At 40.4% G+C, this 20,411-nt stretch overlaps 1 protein-coding gene across 1 annotated transcript in view; it reads right to left on the reverse strand.

Moving 5' to 3' along the window:
- Spag16 (sperm associated antigen 16) overlaps positions 1–19,684 on the reverse strand; it is a 931,645-nt gene extending 911,961 nt beyond the window's left edge. Inside the window, exons 1-3 of the mRNA XM_057761301.1 lie at positions 19,564–19,684; positions 2,587–2,633; positions 1,474–1,569 (exon numbers count right to left, since the gene is read on the reverse strand). Coding sequence (XP_057617284.1) covers positions 1,474–1,569; positions 2,587–2,633; positions 19,564–19,684 — 264 coding nt within the window. The remainder of the gene's footprint in view (positions 1–1,473; positions 1,570–2,586; positions 2,634–19,563) is intronic.
- Positions 19,685–20,411: the final 727 nt, after the last annotated feature.

The raw sequence follows: 20,411 nt of genomic DNA on the forward strand, positions 1-20,411 counted from the left end.
ATCCAAGGCGGGCTGCCAACTCATGATTTTCCTGCCTCCATTCAGCATATCCTGCCATTGTATGTCATCACAACTGACTACAATAAAAGTTTTTGGTGGGGGAGGATGTTCAAGATAGGGTCTCACTGTGTAGCCCTGGCTGTTCTGCAACTCTGTAGACCAGGCTAGCCTCAAACTCACAGAGATCCACCTGCCTCTGCCTCCCAAGTGCTGGGATTAAAGGTGTGCACAACCACGTCCGTCCAACAACAAAACTTTTACATATTAACATACATATCTTATAAAAATAAATACACTTTCCAACCCAGAATGAAAACTGGGTGGGAAGAGCGGAACTGTCCCATCTCCATTTTACCCTGGGAACTGGTCAGCATGGAAGGGGTCGTAGTCATCAGTCAGACTTCACAAGGGATATGGGAACTACTACAGAAAGTCTTAGAAAAGGAGGGAAAGAAGGAAAAGTAAAGAAAAAATGAACGGCAAAATTTCAGAAATTTAACTCTTATTTTATTTTAATCTTTAAAAATCAAAATTCTAATTTATAAAAACTGGAAATCATGCCGGGCGGTGGTGGCACACGCCTTTAATCCCAGCACTTGGGAGGCAGAGGCAGGCAGATCTCTGTGAGTTCGAGGCCAGCCTGGTCTACAGAGTAGTTTCAGGACAGGCTCCAAAGCTACAGAGAAACCCTGTCTCGAAAAACCAAAAAAAAAAAAAAAAAAGAAAAGAAAAAGAAACTGGAAATCATTATAGATGTTAATGGTACAAAGGGTAGAAAATAAAGAAGAATCCAAATCTAAAATTTGCAAAATGTTACAACAATATACTTACAAGAAAAGTCAGACTTTAGAAAAGGAAACTTAATTGTAATAAACCTTTCTTTTTATAAAATTATATAATTACCTTCTCCAAGGAATACGCACAGAGGAATACATATACCCATAGATATACATATCCCTATCATTTATTTAAGACTTGGAAAAGACTGTAATATGAGGTATAACTAAATTAGATCAATAACATTATCTATTTTCCATGCTTTCTTAATAAAATTAGTTCACCTTCCAGAAAAGAAAATGTCATGAAATTTTAACTATTAAGCATTCCATGTAGGTTAGATACTTCCAGGAAAACAAAGACATAAAATGCTTATAAGGTCCACTACATAATCTATAGCTTATCTATTTAACAACAGTTTTGAACAATTTCAGCTTACTTTCTTCTATGATTAATCAGATCTCCAGGAAGGTATCATTTGTTAAAAAGTCATATAAGAGTAGACATTGTCTGGATAATGGTGCTGCAAAGAATAAATAAAGCTTACTTTAAGTGTTTTATGAAAACCAACAATGTGAAAAAGTATAGCAGATTACAGTGTTCTCTTTCATAATTTGTAGTTAAATTACTTTCAAAGCTTCATATAAAATGTATTCCTGTTAAACTGCGAGCTAAAGTATTATACAAAATTCTCACCAGAATCTGAACGTCTGTAGCCTGCTCTTGAACTATGTGAATTGCTTTTGCCAGATCTTCTTCGCCTTCTGGAATGCTGAAATTGTCATCTGGAATCTAGACAAGGACAGGAAGAATGGGTTGAAATGTCGAGTGCCTTACAGTGCTCCCCACTTATACAATGATACATCCTCAGACATGGTGCAGATGCTTGAAGATGTGGTTACTTACCAACCTTGCAGATACTATTGTTCCCATATAAACATACAATGCAGTTTATGTAGGCACAATAAGAGACCAGAAATGATGACAATACTAACATAACAATCATAACAGTTATGACAAAAGTCATTTAAAACTGATAATTTATGGAATTTTCAGAAACAATTTTTGAACTAGAGATGACAATGGATAATTAAAAACCAGAAATAGGGTACAATACTGGGCAGGTCTCACACAGTCTCTTGCATTGAGGAAGTAGAGTATTCAACTAAATAAAAAGTATCATTTTAATTAATGCTGCTATAGAAAGAAACATAAGGAGACATAGCAACATTTCATTTCAGAAGGTTTCTTCCTAAACTAAAGCTTCCAAGAAATATACTCTACGTAGAACACTTTGTGCTTCTAGAGATGAGCTCAATCTGTCTAACTAATGAGCCTCTGCCTGTCAAGGCCTCTGCCAGGCCCACTGACACAGTTGGTTCAGACTCTGACATCTAAATGTGACTTTATATCCAAGTCTCAGAAGCAATGAATTAAAAGAAAATGTTGAGGCAGGAGCATGTTTTACAGAACTACAATTAAAGTAGAAGAAACCAGCGGACTATGCTTCAACTGATGCTGGCAACGTGGAAATCCCTGTTAAGAACAAATTGGATGATGGGGAAAAGTCCCAGATAGAAATGACCACCTATGAAACCACAAACAAGGGAGGTGGCAGGAGTTGAACCCAAATAGAGATGGGGCAACTGGAACAGGGAGATGTCCCACCCAATGTAGACGTTGAAATAGCATTTTCCCAACTCCTTTGCAATCAGTCAACAGCTAACTTCTGTTTAAGACATAGCTTATCTTAAATAAAGCCCTTATGTGCCCCAGGAAATAGGAGAAAGCATTCACATGAGTGATTACCTCCTCGTATTCACACTCATCTTCAGAAGCCTCAGTCAGGGTCACCTCTGAGCAGTTGTCAAGTTTAACACAGAAAAGCAGAACAATGTTATTATACTAAGGCTGCTGGACCTCATGTACAGTATTGGATCTAATTACCTCAATATGAAATTTGTAAAGACATATAAATTAAAATTCAACCTTTTTCTCCATAAAGCCTATAAGTTTAGATATAAATTATTTCAACTAGTATTTTATACCATTAAGTCCATAAAAAGCTACATTCATTTCTGCCTGTATGATTATTAGTCAGTGACTTCTAGCTTGATTTTAATAGTGTTTACACAACTACAGAATATCATTCAGATAGTATGAATTAGAATTAGAAACTATATAAAAAGTGTGCATGGCAGCAATCTGTTTCATAACTTCAATGCATCCACATTAATTACTCCAAGGAGAAAAGTCACTACTTGTGCTAGCCATCTATTGCTGTAAAACCATTCCCAATAGGATTTCTTCCTTGCCAGCCATTTCTTAGGAAGCACCAAGCTGCTGACAGCCATGTCTTTAAGGAAATTTTCCTTCACCAACTTAAAGCCCTCTGAATATTTGTGTTCTCCCAAGTTGCACAGCCACTTTGATCTTTTAGAAACATTTCTTCTTAGGTTAGCACCTCAGTTACAAAAATCTGTGTTTATTATTTATTGTTGCATAACAAACTTCCAATAGCATATGGCTTAAAAGAACAATAAGGAAGCACTGCTTATTAGAATGTAGATGAACCTGGAAGACAGTAAACCAAGCAAAACCACATCAGAAACACATAGAAAGATAGTAAACCAAGCAAAAATAAATCAGAAACACATAGGTCTCACTTATATCTGGAAACTATAAGTTGTTCAACTTAAAAAAAGAGATAGTAGGAGGTAATTACCACAGATTAAGGGTGGAGAAAATGGGGAGATATTGCTGGAATCGAATACATTTCCAATCATGAAAAGAGTAAGTTCTGGAGGCATAGTGCACAGTGTGAAGGCCATGAGAAAATAGTGATTCAGATACTTGACATTTTCAAAGAGCATAGCTCTTCAGTGGTTTCACTACACCAAATGAAGAGCTCCTCAAAGAAATCAAAATTAGAGCTAACACATGATCCAACTAACCATGCTTGGACATCTAACCAAAGGGACCAAAATCAGTGTACACAGAAATGCCTGTACAGATGTGTTCACTGCATCTCTGTTCACAACAGCCAAAACAAAGGAGCAGCTTAGATGTCTATTAGCATGAACTGATAAAACAATGTGGCTCATACACATTCACAACAGAATTCTGGTCAGCTATAAAGAAGAAATATATGTCACTTATAGGAAAATGGAACTGAATTTCATCATATTAAGTACAAGAAACTCAGAAGAAAAAATGTTGCATGTTTTCTCTTGTATGAGAAATCTACGTATCTATTAAGCCAATACACTCATACATACACAATACTAAATCAGGGTAAATGATAAACATACATAAAACATCATAAAGAAGCAGATTATTGTATATAAAAACTAAAGCAACCATTTTTTAAAAACAAAACTCTGAGGCAAATACATTGACTTAATTACTTTTCTGTTGCTGTAATGAAACACCATGACCAAGGCAACTTACAAAAGAAACACTATTTTGTCTTGCAGTTTCCAAGAGTTAAAGTTCATAAAGGCAAAGAGAAGGCAGCAAACAGGCATGTCAGCTGGAGCAGGATGCTGGAATTCACATCTTGACCAAGGTAGAGAGCAACTGGAAATGGTGGGAATCTTTAAACTCTTAAGGCTTGCCTTCTGTGACATACTTCCTCCCAAAAAGACACACTTCCTAAGCCCCCCTAAATGGTTCCATCAGCTGTAGACCAAGTGTTCCAATACATGAGCCTATGAGGGACATAATTGTCATTCAAACCATCATATGTATTAATTTCTCAACTGTATAATCATTTCAAAATGTCTGAGATAAGTGTATCAAAGTTTTACATTGTACAGCGGAATGAATGCAATTTATTTTGTCACTCATATTTCAATAAACCTTGTAAAAGGAACAATTAACATTTGTTATGTCACAGTTTCTGAAGGTCAAGAATACATTAGCTACTTAACTGGATGATTCTGAGGAGCTACCATGATGTCACAGTCAAGGTGACAGGTGGCAGTTATCTCAAACCTGAGCTAAGGCAGCAGCATGTACTTAGAGGAGAGCTGGCTAACACTGTCTCAGTGTTGGACGATGGCCTTCATTCAATCTTCATGTGACTCTCTCCACAGACATAGTAGTTAAGCTTACTTCAAAATTAGCAATAAATGATGAATAACCACAACAGCTTTTATAGCCAAGCCTCAAGTTCAATATCTTAAAGGCTGTACAGGGCAAGAATGTTCAGCATATAAGGACTAGTGAAGAGCAAAATGTGACAGTGGTGTAGCTTAGTGAAACAGTGCTTGGTAAGCAGGAGCAAGGTCCTGAGATCTGTCCCTAGAAACTCAAAAACAGAACATGAAATCCAGGAGACAGGAACCTTGCTTTATCATGTTAGGGACAGAACAGCTACCAAACTACCTTGCATGTTTTCAAGAGACCTATAGAGGAACTACATGAGAAAAATCATTTAGTATGGTCCCTAAGTTTCAGTAAAAGCTGTACATCTGTTTTTTATTATCCATTTCCTCACTCTAAAAGGAGATGAGAATCTAGGAAGAAATCTTCCTTCATTGGTTAAGGTAAAAGGATAAATACAAGCCAATCTAAGCCTCCTTCCAGTTCTAGATCTGAATTTTCTGACACATTTTTATTTATTTAAATAAAATTTCCTAGGGCTTAGCTAGAGGACAGTAACATCTTCTGAGAAGTGGCTACTCCAAGGTGATTTCAGTACCAATCCCTTGTCAGTCAGTTTCCAGAAAATAATGTCATTCTTCCCACTTGTGCATGATAAATTCCAAAACAAAGTAAATATTCTAACATCCTCGGTGCACAGACTAAAAATTACAAATGAGCACACACTGTCTATGTGAGGAAGAGATACCAAAAGGGATTGTTAACATGGTGATATAGAGATGAAAATGTCATTTGTCCTCAGAGTACTAGCTATGTAAGGCAACACTTGGAAATCTTACCCAGAAAATGTCCTCCGCAATAACTTTTAAACATAAAAAAGATATTGCTTCCTCACAATCCACAAAACCAGATTATATGAAAAAATGCCATTTGATAAAGCATGAATGTGTTTCCCATGGAGTATAGCACTGTTTACTTTCAAAATGACTTTTTGAGATTAAACATGCCTGTCATATTTAAGATGAAAATTGAGAAATATAAATTAAGAGATTTCCTAGGCTATGAGTGACAGAGACATATTTCTTGAGTTCAATGTGGAGAATTTTCCGACATATCATAGTATTTTTACATTGGCACCATAAGAATACATGGTTTATTAACATCTTAGATCATGTAAATACAAAATTTGTTTTCAATATCCTAGGTAATGACCTCACATATTTGTTTTCCAAGTCTCAGTGGCACCTCACCAGCAGCTAAATAAAATCGTTTAAATAGTTCGATTTGAAGAGCATGGAGGAGAAAGAAATATAAAGCAGCTAGAGGCTAAAGAACTGATCATTAATCTAACCAAGGCCAAAGGATTAGTACAAAGAAAGATCAAATACAGAACAAAGCACTCAAAATTGGAGCAGTTAGACTCCCTGACTGATATCTTTAAGTAGCCACAACATGATCTGTACAGAGGAGTTTCCCAGAGCAACTCATCTTGAACGTGGTAGTGTAGTGTTCTTGAAAAAGCGGCTGTATTGCACGGTGTGGCTATCTGTATGCATCTAGATAGCCAGCAACACATGGCCAAATGCACAAGCTGATACTAAATGATTCTGTGGCAACTTACAAACGTGCATGCCACTGGAGATACAGAACTCACTCTGTGACTGTGAAAATTAGAGGAGAAAGGGGACCAGAAATACACAGAGATGCAGTACACCCAGAGGACCTGAAGACTTAAATTTGAAGCCACAGGCTCAATTCTAACCTCCCCAGTGCTTGGGGTAAAGATGGGTTGGTAGTCAGATGCCAATTCTGATCATTCCAATGAAAACAGATACCCTGCCCAGCACATCAAAGCGTTATCTATTTCCAAAGGCTCAGAGGTTCTCATGAAGAGAATGACCCTTGGGACAGCCAGAGAAATGAAGAAGAATGAGGGAGCATCACATGCAAAAAAATGGGGGAAGGGGCTTACATTTTTCGGGAGAGCAATCTGGCAAAGGTGAAAAGGCAAGTCATGGACAACTGTCTGAAAGGAAAAGCTAACTCCTTACTCTACTTCTCCTTCCACTGAGCAACTTTCTCACTGTGATCTGGTCTCTCAGGAGAGCCTGTGTTCTAGGAGGCACCCATATAAATTAAGCTCTTCATGGTTTGCATGCAGAGCTGTTTTCTGATAGGGAAAATAAGTGATCATTTAGACTCAAATTGTTTCAATGATGCCAAGATGGCTCTGAACAGTTAAACGTTTCTACCCTCATCTCTCCACTACTCCCCCAAAGAATATATTAACAGTAATGTTGCACTCCAGATGCAAATCTCATTTCCACCTCTTCTGTTGCCCATGGCTCTAGGGCCTGCCTTTCTGTGCCCTCACATCTGCAGACCCTCAGTCTACAGCCTGTTCTTGCTCTTGCCCTGCCTACCACCACGGCATCCCTCATTTCCAGGCCAGATTCTATATCATACAGCTGCAGCCTAGTTAGAGACAGCAGCTCCCACTCCGTCACATCTTCATATTCTAAGAGGAATTTAGCATCTAAGAGGACGTCAGCATTTTACGGTATGAAACACTCCCTGATACTTAGTCACCATGGCTAGTCTCTAAAGGCAAATGCTAGTCTCTAAACTAGCGGAATCTGCCCTAGCTCCTGGTATTGTGGATCCCATTAGAAGGCAGGCCGAGATTTATAATGCATGCACTGAAAATGCCATGGAACACCACAACAGTGCCACAGAAGACACAGCTTCATGACCAGATGCCTCAGAGGGATACTTCAGCTGGACTAACAACAGAAATGACAGCCTGAATGGGTCGCAAGTGGGTTCTTCTGAAAGTGGATCAATGAACAATTTGCAGCTATGAGCAATACACAAGCTTCTTCACTTACAAGACCCTTCCTCTGTCATCCTTATAGGTAGCATACAGCAAGCAGCATCTTTAGAGAGGACCAGAATGAGACATTACTAATTGCGCTTTCCATAATTTCCCAGAGCTGTAGACAGAAATCACTTTGCAATCTTTGCAATCTTCTCACAGCCAACGTTCACAGAGCAATAAAAAAAAATCTAGCCTGCATCCGCTCTCATTAACATTTTATTTACCAAACTGGAAAGGTACTATAAACAGCAAATATCCCTCTCTTAGGAACACCAGCCTAAATAAAGTTAACTGAGAAATATAGATAAGAGATGACAAATAATTGGCATGCCTGTTGTCACATTCTCGCTGCTGTTTACTTGGATGGCCTTTCCCAGGAAGTCTTCATAAGTCGTCTAGGTTATTAGCGCCATACACACAGAGCTACCAACAACTTAACAGACTCGGCAAGAGTGGAAAGCTACTGACCGCTCTGGTAGGAGGCAGCAGTAGCACAGCTTCTGCTCAGAGCTGAAATACCTAAGCACGTTAATTGCATGCTTCTCATAGTGGGCAGTAGTACAAGGGTCTTTCAAAGTCAGGAGACATAAAGATGGGCTCTATACACTGTTTTTCTATCTGAACATGTTTTTTTTTTTGTTTGTTTGTTTGTCTTTGAAACAGAGTCTCACTGTGTAGTTTCGGCTAGTCTGGAACTACCAAAATCCCCTGCCTTGTTTGGCACTCTGAGGGCTGGGATTGTGGGCAGGTGTCAGCATGCTCACAGTATCTGAAAATATAGTTATTAGAAGTCAATTTGTCTATAAGTTTGCTGCTCTAATTATAGTCTTCAGACCTGTAGCATCTTGGGAGCTTGTTAGCCACAAAGAAACTCAGTGCTCACCTGATTTACTGCATTAAAGTTCATCATTTAAAGATTCATGTGTGATTCATTAAAGTTAACATAGACTACAGGACACAGAGCAAAATAGCTGTTCTCTCTAAAGAGCCCATGGCATTAATACATGCAATATTGAACCTTCTGGATTTAGTACATGGCTGTTGGTCTAGAGTCTATATTCATGTTATCAAATCTTATTATTTGAATATATGTAAGAAATTTTAGCATCTAAACACAAGCTTTCTGATAACTGGAAGTATTTTAGTTATTAGTAAATAGCAATTTACTAAATATTTCACAAACATTTTGCAGTCATATAAAATTTCAGATTTTACAAACTCATAAACATATGTTATCTGAGGGATGTTTAAAGAAAGGAAGAAAGAAATAAAGGAAGGGAAGAACAGAGAAGCCAGTAAGTTCATTATATTAGCTACTTTCTTTCAGTATCCAATTAACATTCTTTCCAAAACATCATAATGTTAACAATAAAAGCAATAAACTATAATAAAAATCAGCAATGATAAAATTTTCATGTAGGTGAAAGCTATCAGTGGATGGTCCTCCAGCAGGAGACACTTCGTAAACAACAGGCATCTTAGGTGGGACACCAGTCTAGTGCTACAGCTTTGTTCCAGGGTGGGTCTGAAATCCTTAATTTGCAGCTGTAGATACCAGGTCTGTATGCAGAGCTGAAGATGATGCAAAGCCACACTTTAACTTCACCCAGCCATGAGAAACTGCTCCTGGGACAGCGGTAACCTTAGAGAAGACAGCAAACTCATCTATCTACACAACCTAAGACACTAAATTCTTACTGCTGAAATACAGAGACCTACAAAATAGTTAAACACCAATCAGGGAGTAGAGTTAGGAGAGGAAGAGGAACCTTCAATGCTTCTCTTTCCTAGAGTGTGCCTTTCATTTTTCTCCCTTGGAAGGGTTTTGGTTTCAAGAAGCAAGACCAAAATCAACTATCCTTTAGCTTGCTTAGTCCAAACTCCTCCCAGCATGTGTCTGATGATTGAAATTGGGAACTCCTAAATAGCCACACCTTATTATGCAGCCCTTAGTCACTACTACGACTGAAATGCTACCAAACTGTGACTTTAAAGTATCACTGACAACTGCCACCAGCCTTTCTGAGTTCAATAGACAACTACTTGGCCCAGTATGTTTTATAATATTGCAAGTATTTTCCTAACAAGAAGTTCTAGGAGGAATCCATCCACTCCTTGACTAGATTTCCAAATGCCACAGAGAGCCATGTCATTATGTCTGCTGCCAGCACACCTTGAGAAAGTTTAAAATAAAGAAGCAATCCCATCAGGAAACCCTTCACAGAAGAAACAAGAGTCACTGATAACAACCAGCAAGTAAGAGGAAGGGCTGTTGCGGCCGGATCTTTCTCCTGAACACCTTCCCTAAGCCGGAACAAAAACACTGAGGCTCATATTGGCAGAAGCATCTTTCCTGTTGTCCTAACTGGCCTCTGTTACTGTGATGGAGCACTACCCTTTTGGTTGAGGGAGGAAAGGTTTTATTTGACTTTGTAGGTTACAGTCAATTGACAGAAGCTGGGGCAGGAAAGGAAAGCAGGAGCATAAGCAGGACTCATGGAGGAGCACTGCATATAGGATGGCTTCTCTGCCTTGCTCAGTGACCTTTGTTATAAAGCACAGGCCGGTAGGCCTAGGGATGGCACCACCCACAGTGGGGTGGGTCTGCCTGCACCAAGCAGCAATCAAGAAAATGCCCCGTGGACATGGCCATAGGACAACTGATCTAGACAATCCTTCAACTGAGTTTTCTTCTTTCCGTGTATGCCAAGTTGACAGCTGTCCTAGTTAGGGTTTCTGTTGCTGGCATGACACACCGTGACCAAAAAGCAAGTTGAGGAGGAAAGGGTCTGTTAAGCTTGCACTTATACATCTCTGTTAGCCTAAGGAAGTCAGAACAGGAACTCAAATAGGGAAGGAACCTGGAGGCAGGAGCTGATGCAGAGGCCATAGAGAGGTACTGCTTACTGGCTTGCTTATCATGCTTGCTCAACCTGCTTTCTTATAGACCCAGAATCATCAACCCAGGAATGGCCCCACCCACAGTGGACTGGGCCCTCTCTCATCAATCACCAACCAAGAAAATGCCCTACAGGCTTGCCCACACACAGCTCAGTCTTTTTTTTATTATCACAGCCCAATCTTACGGAAGCATTTTTTTAATTGAGGCTTCCTCCTCTCAGATGACTTTCGTTTGTAGCAAGCTGACATGGAATTATTTGGCACAGAATTGAAATTATGACAGTAATGGTGGGTCCTGCTTCTGTGTCTGGTTTGAGCCACATTAGTCTACAGATGTTTCCTGTATCTGTATATTTTGGAGGAATACCAGATGATTTCCTGGAGAAGTTAAGTGAACCTCTTTCAAAGGCCTTTTTCAATACTGGTGGGTAATTATTTAGTACCAGTAGTATAAGATGAAGTATAAGAGAAATCTGGGCAAAATGCACTAAGTCAGAGATATTTACACATATGTGCAAGGTAAAGGGCACTGGAGTTCTGATTCACTTGAGCATACTATAATTTCCATTTAGCCACTGAAGAGCCTGAGAGCTAGAGACTTTAAACCCAAGAAAGTCTCACTTCAGCAACTCTAATAATTGCCTTACAAAACAGTGTCAAATAACATAACACTGTCAATTTCTAATCACACATGTGAAGAGAGCCCAGGGATACAAGGATAATTGGCATTCATAATTAATCCTCAAACTTCATTCTGACTAACAGTTAAAACCTCTCCCATGACTAAACCTCCTCCCTCAACACTGAATGTAGAAAAATAACTAGTTAGATGTTTGCCTTTGCTACCCCCCCCCCCCACGGCTCTCTGTTTGAAACATGAAATAGTAATCAGTCAACTATGAAGAGACGGAAGAAAGACATAGAAGCTACCTAATTAATGAATCTGATTGTCTTACATTTGCAACTGTAACTTGAAGCATTTATTGGAAGATCTGTGTGTAGCATATGAACGCACAAGAAGTGTGGCAGAACATGCAAGACATTATACAGCTTCAAGCCATTTAGGAAGGAAAAGTAGATTCAGGGTCTCAATCCTAACCAAGAAGCTATCTGCAACTGATAGGGGTCAGTTTATTCAATGGTTTCACTGGGCGATATCTTATTCCACATTCCACAGCAGGCCTAATACCCTGGAGTAGCTGTAAAACACAAAATGAACTCAAAGGTGTTTTTGACTTTCATTTTGGGGAGGGTTTGCGGGGGGGGGGGATGCTGTTGGTTTTTTTTACTTATTCTGGATTTTGTTTCTTCTTTTGTTTTTGTTTTAGAGGGACCATAAAATTGGGTAGGGAGGGAGAAGAGCAATATCTGGGAGAAGTTGGGGAAGGGGATAAGCATGCTCAAAATATATTGTATGAAAAAATGTTAACAAAAAAAGATGGGTGTGTACACTGAAACAAGTTGTGGTTTTAATTCAGTGTTTTTCTGGAAAATTCTATAAATCTGATTTTTGTTTAAAATTTCATTGAGTCAGAATATTGTATTTAGAGGCCTAGGCGGCGGAGGCACCGGCGCGCAGGCAGGCCCGGGCGGCGGAGGCACCAGCACGCAGGCAAGTCCGGGCGGCAGAGGCACCGGCGTGCAGGCAGGCCCGGGTGGCGGAGGCACCAGGCAGTCAGGCCCGGCAGGCAGGCCTAGGCGGCGGAAGCACCGGCGCGCAGGCAGGCCCGGGTGGCAGAGGCACCGGCAGTCAGGCCCAGGCGGCGGAAGCACCGGCAGGCAGGCCTAGGCAGCGGAAGCACCGGCACGCAGGCAGGCCCGGGTGGCGGAGGCACCGGCAGGCAGGCCCGGCAGGCAGGCCTAGGCGGCGGAAGCACCGGCACGCAGGCAGGCCCAGGTGGCGGAAGCACCGGCAGGCAGGCCTAGGCAGCGGAAGCACCGGCGCACAGACAGTTCCGGGCGGCGGAGGCACCGGCAGGCAGGCCCGGGCGGCGGAGGCACTGGATGCAGGATAGTGCGGGCAAGAAACAGTGAAGCCTGCACTGAGAGCAGATTGCCCCGCTACAATTAAATCAAATCCAATAGATAGCATCGGTAAGAGGAGATGGGCAGACGCCAAGGCAAGAATTCACCCAACAATCTGAAAAACAACATGAAAACACCAGAACCCAATGATCTTACAACACAAGGACTTGAACACCCTAACACAGGAGAAGAGGAAAAAACTGACTTTTTGAAAGCAATTGAGTCCCTTAAACAACATGTAAAAAACGCCCTCATAGAAATGGATGAGAAGTATAACAAAAAGTTTGAAGAAATGAGTAAATACGTAAATGATACCCTGGGAAGCCAAGAAAAAATGATCAAACAGGTAATGGAAACAGTCCAAGAATTGAAAACTGAAATGGAAGCAAGGAAGAAAACACAAACTGAGGACCAGCTGGATATGGCAAATATAGGTCAACGAGCAGAGACTACAGAAACAAGCATAATCAATAGAATACAAGAGATAGAAGAAAGAATCTCAGATTCTGAAGACAACATAGAGAAAATAAACGGACTGATCAAAGAAAACAGCAAGGCCAACAATCTCTCATCACAAAACATTCAGGAAATATGGGACACAATAAAAAGACCAAACCTAAGAATAATAGGGATAGAAGAAGGAGAAGAGGCACAGCTCAAAGGTCCAGAAAACATTTTTAACAAAATTATGGAAGAAAACTTCCCCAACATAAAGAAAGATATTCCTTTGAATATTCAAGAAGCATACAGAACACCAAACAGACTGGATCAAAAAAAAAAAAAGTCCCCTCGCCATATAATAATCAAAACACAAAATATACAGATTAAAGAAAGAATATTAAGAGCTGCAAAGGAAAAAGGCCAAGTAACTTATAAAGGTAAACCGATCAGACTTACACCTGACTTCTCTATAGAAACCATGAAAGCCAGAAGGTCCTGGATAGAGGTACTACAGAAACTAAGAGACCATGGATGCAAACCCAAACTACTATACCCAGCCAAGCTATCGTTCACTATCAATGGAGAAAACAAGACATTCCAGGATAAGAACAAATTTAAACAATACGTTGCCACAAATCCAGCCCTACAGAAAGTAATAGAAGGAAAATCACAACCCAAGGAATCCAACATTGCCAACACTGCCTACAATAACCCAGGCATCTAGCGACCCTTCAACAGCACAACTCAAAGAAGGGAGACACACAAACTCTTCTACCAAAAGCTGTAAGAATAACCGGAGTTAACAACCACTGGTCATTAATATCACTTAATATTAATGGTCTCAATTCACCAATAAAAAGCACAGGCTAAGAGATTGGATGCGAAAACAGGATCCAACAGTCTGCTGTTTGCAAGAAACTCATCTCAACCACAAAGACAGGCATCTACTCAGAGTAAAGGGTTGGGAAAAGGTTTTTCAAGCAAATGGTCCTAAGAAAAAAGCAGGTGTGGCCATACTAATTTCTAACAAAACTGACTTCAAACTAAAATCAATCAGAAGAGATCGACGGGGACACTTTATACTCATAACAGGAACGATTCAGCAGGATGAAGTCTCAATCCTGAATATCTATGCCCCTAATATAAAAGCACCCACTTATGTAAAAGAAATATTGCTAAAACTCAAGGCAGACATCAAATCACACACACTAGTAGTAGGAGACTTCAACACACCTCTCTCACCAATGGACAGATCAATCAGACAGAAAACTAATAGAGAATTAAGAGAATTGTTGGAGGTAATGAATCAAATGGACTTAACAGACATCTATAGAACACTCCACCCAAATAGGAAAGAATACACCTTCTTCTCTGCAGCTCATGGAACCTTCTCGAAAATTGACCACATACTTGGAAACAAAGGAAACCTCCACAGATACAAAAAAATATCAGTGTCCACCTGTGTCTTATCAGATCACCACGGATTAAAGTTAGAAGCCACCAACAATGCTACCCCCAGAAAGCTGACAAACTCATGGAAACTGAACAGTCAACTACTGAAACACACCTGGGTCAAGGAAGAAATTAAGAAAGAAATTAAAGTCTTCCTTGAATTTAATGAAAACAAAGAGACAACATACTCAAACCTATGGGACACGATGAAAGCAGTGCTAAGAGGAAAGTTCATAGCACTAAGTGCCCACTTAAAGAAAACGGAGAAAGCATACATTGGGGATTTAACAGCACACCTGAAACCTCTAGAAAAAAAAGAAGCAGACGCGCCCAGGAGGAGTAGAAGACTGGAAATAATCAAACTGAGGGCAGAAATCAACAAAATAGAAACACAGAAAACAGTCCAAAGAATCAATGAAACAAAAAGTTGGTTCTTGGAGAAAATCAACAAGATTGACAAACCCCTATCCAAACTAATTAAATGACAGAGAGAGAACACACAAATAAATAAGATCAGAAATGAAAAGGGGGACATAACCACAGACACAGAGGAAATTCAGAGAATCATTAGATCTTACTACAAAAGCCTGTATGCCACAAAACTGGAAAATGCAAAAGAAATGGACACTTTTTTAGATAAGTACCATATACCAAACCTAAACCAAGACCAGGTGAACGATCTAAATAGACCTGTTAGTCGTGAAGAATTAGAAACAGTGATCAAAAATCTCCCTTCCAAAAAAAGCCCAGGGCCAGATGGTTTCAATGCAGAATTCTACCAGAACTTCCAAGAAGAGCTAATACCTATTCTCCTTAATGTATTTCACAATATAGAAACAGAAGAGTCATTGCCAAATTCCTTTTATGAAGCTACAGTTACCCTGATACCAAAACCACACAAAGACCCAACCAAGAAAGAGAATTACAGGCCTATCTCACTCATGAACATCGACGAAAAAATTCTCAATAAAATACTGGCAAACCGAATCCAAGGACACATTAGAAAAGTTATCCATTATGATCAAGTAGGCTTCATTCCAGAGATGCAGGGCTGGTTCAACATACGCAAATCTATCAATGTAATCAACCATATAAATAAACTGAAAGAAAAAAACCATATGATCATTTCATTAGATGCTGAAAAAGCATTCGACAAAATTCAACACTCCTTTATGATAAAGGTCTTGGAGAGATTAGGGATACAAGGGGCATACCTAAATATAATAAAAGCTATTTACAGCAAGCCGACAGCTAACATTAAATTAAATGGAGAAAAACTCAAAGCCATCCCACTAAAATCAGGAACACGACAAGGATGTCCACTCTCTCCATACCTCTTCAATATAGTGCTTGAAGTTCTAGCAATAGCAATAAGACAACATAAGGGGATCAAGGGGATCCATATTGGAAAGGAAGAAGTTAAGCTTTCATTATTTGCAGATGATATGATAGTATACATAAGCGACCCCAAAAACTCTACCAAAGAACTCCTACAGCTGATAAACACCTTTGGTAATGTGGCAGGATACAAAATCAACTCCAAAAAATCAGTTGCCTTCCTATACACTAAGGATAAGGAAGCAGAGAGGGAAATCAGAGAAGCATCACCTTTCACGATAGCCACAAATAGCATAAAATACCTTGGGGTAACTCTGACAAAGGAAGTGAAAGATCTATTTGGCAAGAACTTTAAGTCTTTGAAGAAAGAAATTGAAGAGGACACCAGAAAATGGAAGGACCTCCCTTGCTCTTGGATTGGGAGGATCAACATAGTAAAAATGGCAATTCTACCAAAAGCAATCTATAGATTCAATGCAATCCCCATCAAAATCCCATCAAAATTCTTCACAGATCTGGAGAAGACAATAATCAACTTTATATGGAAAAACAAAAAACCCAGGATAGCCAAAACAATCTTATACAATAAAGGATCGTCTGGAGGCATTACCATCCCTGACTTCAAACTCTATTACAGAGATACAGTACTGAAAACGGCTTGGTACTGGCATAAAAACAGAGAAGTCGACCAATGGAATAGAATAGAAGACCCTGACTTTAGCCCACAAACCTATGAACACCTGATTTTCGATAAAGGAGCTAAAAGTATACAATGGAAAAAAGAGAGCATCTTCAACAAATTGTGCTGGCAAAACTGGAAGTCAATCTGTAGAAGAATGAAAATAGATCCATATCTATCACCATGCACAAAACTCAAGTCCAAATGGATTAAAGACCTTAATATCAGTCCAAACACACTGAACCTGATAGAAGAGAAAGTGGGAAGTACTCTACAACACATGGGCACAGGAGAACACTTCCTACGTGTAACCCCAGCAGCACAAACACTAAGGACATCATTGAATAAATGGGACCTCCTGAGACTGAGAAGCTTCTGTAAAGCAAAGGACACTGTCACTAAGACAGAAAGGCAACCCACTGACGGGGAGAAGATCTTCACCAACCCCGCAACTGACAAAGGTCCGATATCCAAAATATACAAAGAACTCAAGAAATTAGACTGTAAAAGGTTAATCAATCCAATTATAAAATGGGGCACTGAGCTGAACAGAGACTTTTCAACAGAAGAAGTTCAAATGGCCAAAAGACACTTAAGATCGTGCTCAACTTCCTTAGCAATCAGGGAAATGCAAATCAAGACAACATTAAGATACCATTTTACACCGGTCAGAATGGCTAAAATCAAAAACACCAATGATAGCCTCTGCTGGAGAGGTTGTGGAGAAAGGGGCACACTCATCCATTGCTGGTGGGAATGCAAACTTGTGCAACCACTTTGGAAAGCAGTGTGGCGGTTTCTCAGGAAAGTCGGGTTCAACCTACCTCTCGACCCAGCAATACCACTATTGGGAATATACCCAAGAGATGCCCTAACATACAACAAAAGTATATGCTCAACTATGTTCATAGCAGCATTGTTTGTAATAGCCAGAACCTGGAAACAACCTAGATGCCCTTCAATGGAAGAATGGATGAAGAAAGTATGGAATATATACATATTAGAGTACTACTCAGCAGTAAAAAACAATGACTTCTTGAATTTTGCATACAAATGGACGGAAATTGAAAACACTATCCTGAGTGAGGTAAGCCAGACCCAAAAAGAGGAACATGGGATGTACTCACTCATATTTGGTTTCTAACCATAAATAAAGAACATTGAGACTATAATTCGTGATTCTAGAGAAGCTAAATAAGAAGGTGAACCCAAAGAAAAACATATAAGCATCCCCCTGAATATTAACCTTCATCAGGCGATGAAAGAAGACAGAGACAGAGTCCAACATTGGAGCACTGGACTGAAGTCTCACGATCCAAAGGAGGAGCAGAAGGAGAGTGAGCACGAGCAAGGAACTCAGGACTGCGAGGGGTGCACCCACACACTGAGGCAATGGGGATGTTCTATCGGGAACTCACCAAGGCCAGCTGGCCGGGGACTGAAAAAGCATGGGACAAAACCGGTCTCGCGGAACATAATGGACAATGAGGACTACTGAGAACTGAAGAACAATGGCAATGGGTTCTTGATCCTATTGCACGTAATGGCTTTGTGGGAGCCCAGGTAGTTTGGATGCTCACCTTAATAGACCTGGATGGAGGTGGGTGGTCCTTGGACCTCCCACAGGGCAGAGAAACCTGCTTGCTCTTTGGGCTGAGGAGGAAGGAAGACTTGATTGGGGGAGGGGGAGGGAATGGGAGGTGGTGGCGGGGAAGAGGCAGAAATCTTTAATAATTAAATAAATTAATTAATAAAAAAAGAATATTGTATTTAATTTACAAATAGATCTTCAAAGTGTTATCAAACTAGTAATCTCATGTTAATAACTAAACTATTTCTAGATAATTCATTTTCATGCTGACAAGTTTTTAAAATTGTTTGATGCAGATGAATTCAGAAATTATAATGTATGTTTTTTTATCTTTAAAGGGAACATTCTGGGACAGATATCCTGTTTGAGCTATGAAAACAGATTATAAAGACTCAATTACAACACTAAGGCATCCACTTATTTTATTCATACTGATTTCAAGATATTCAGAATATTTTCTTTAACTCTTTACACGCTTCTGTGTGACTCCCTAACATATGAATATAACTGAGCCTGCTAAAGATCACAAATGGATCGCTGCTGGATCTATGAGATCTTGAATTATGACACAAAGGACTATAACTGTGCATAATAATAAAGGGAGATTTTTTTTTACTGTCTTTGACATCTTTGTGGATAGTCATCTTTCTTTTATCTACTGAAAGAAAAACTTATATGACTTTTACAAACAGTGCACATTAATCCAGAATAATTAATGCACTTACCTAGAGGAATGAAGTCCTCTATAGCCTTGCAAAAATTAGTGAACCTAAATATACATATAAAATTATTCAACTTTTCTGATACCCCCATTCATAACTGCTCATCATGATGCTGCTTTCTTCCAAGCATTTGTCAGCTTTAGTAGCCCAATTGAGTAAGCCCAATGGGGGAAAAAGATTTAATCAGTGCTATCACTAAATAGCCAAAACCAAAACTCCTAAAGAAGGCAGCCAGCCATACATGGGCAAATTACTTAGGACGGCACAGTTGGACACCGTCCACAACCATGTGTGCAGTCTGTGCATTCATCTCTGTGCCCATAGGCACAGATCTTCCTTCATCTCTCTTAATGATGGAAGCCATCGTGAAGGTATTCTGAGGATCTTTTTTTAGGACAACCATTAAATCACAGAACTGAATAAATTCCCTGAGGCACCTTCATGTCGACAAGGTGGAAAGTACTGGAGGCTTCGCTATGCTCAGGACCACGGATGAACCTACACTCCTAGAGTGACTTCAGGGGGCGCTACGACACACTGGGGTGACAAGGACTCCTCCAGGGTGTCCCACGGACACAGCATCGGGTGAGGCGGTCCACGGGCGCCCCAGAGGGAGCCATTGCGCAGGCCCCGACAGTCACCAGAAGGATACGCTCCAGGTAGTAGGCGCCCTCGGCGGCCACCGCCTCTGCCGCGTCGCCCGTGGGCGACAAGTCAATGCCCAGCGCCTCCTCCAGCACCCGCATCGGCGGCACCCCAGGCGGAGCAGCCATACTCGCGGCCCAGCCCGCAGGACCCTTCGGAGCCCCACGGTCCCCACGGAGCCCCTCGGTGTCCCACGGTGTCCTACGGACTGGCGTGGCAACTCTCGCGAGATCGCGGGACCCTTCACCCCCGACTAAACCAGGACCTGAGGGTCAGCGCCTAGCCCTCTGCGTGTCCACAGTTGCTACGGCAACGCGTTGCCTAGTTACTCCAGACGCCCCAGGCTGCTTGTAGAGGAAACTAGATGCCACAAACCCAGCCCATTGGCTTAGACTGCATTTTTAACCCAGGCTATTTATTGGGGATTTTGATTTTACTTGGTTTGGCCTTGTGCTTTGACCCCGTTCTTTCTCACTTTTTCTTCATTGCTTTCCTTTCTTCTCGTTTTTCACATCTAAACATCATCAGTCCTCATTTTTCAGATGTGTAGAGAACCCCAAATGTTCTAGTAGGGACAGACTTAAGAAAGGGGAGAATACTTGTCTAACTAGAGGAAGGGGGAAATTCTAGAAAACATTATTGGCCAACTGTTGAGATGCCAAATGTCCCTCGTACCCTTAGCAATGAAGAATGGGGGTGCTCACCTGTATTACACGCTTTCTAGCAATCTTTTAATGCATTTATGTGGACATGTTTTTTTGGCTTTGGCTTCTTACATATAGACTTGGAATAGTCCCAGTGGCCTCAAATTGCAACATTGATTTTTGCTGAGGTAAACCCACATCTATAAAAATT

This window comes from Chionomys nivalis, chromosome 2, assembly GCF_950005125.1.
Source record: "Chionomys nivalis chromosome 2, mChiNiv1.1, whole genome shotgun sequence".
Classification (NCBI taxonomy): Eukaryota; Metazoa; Chordata; class Mammalia; order Rodentia; family Cricetidae; genus Chionomys; species Chionomys nivalis.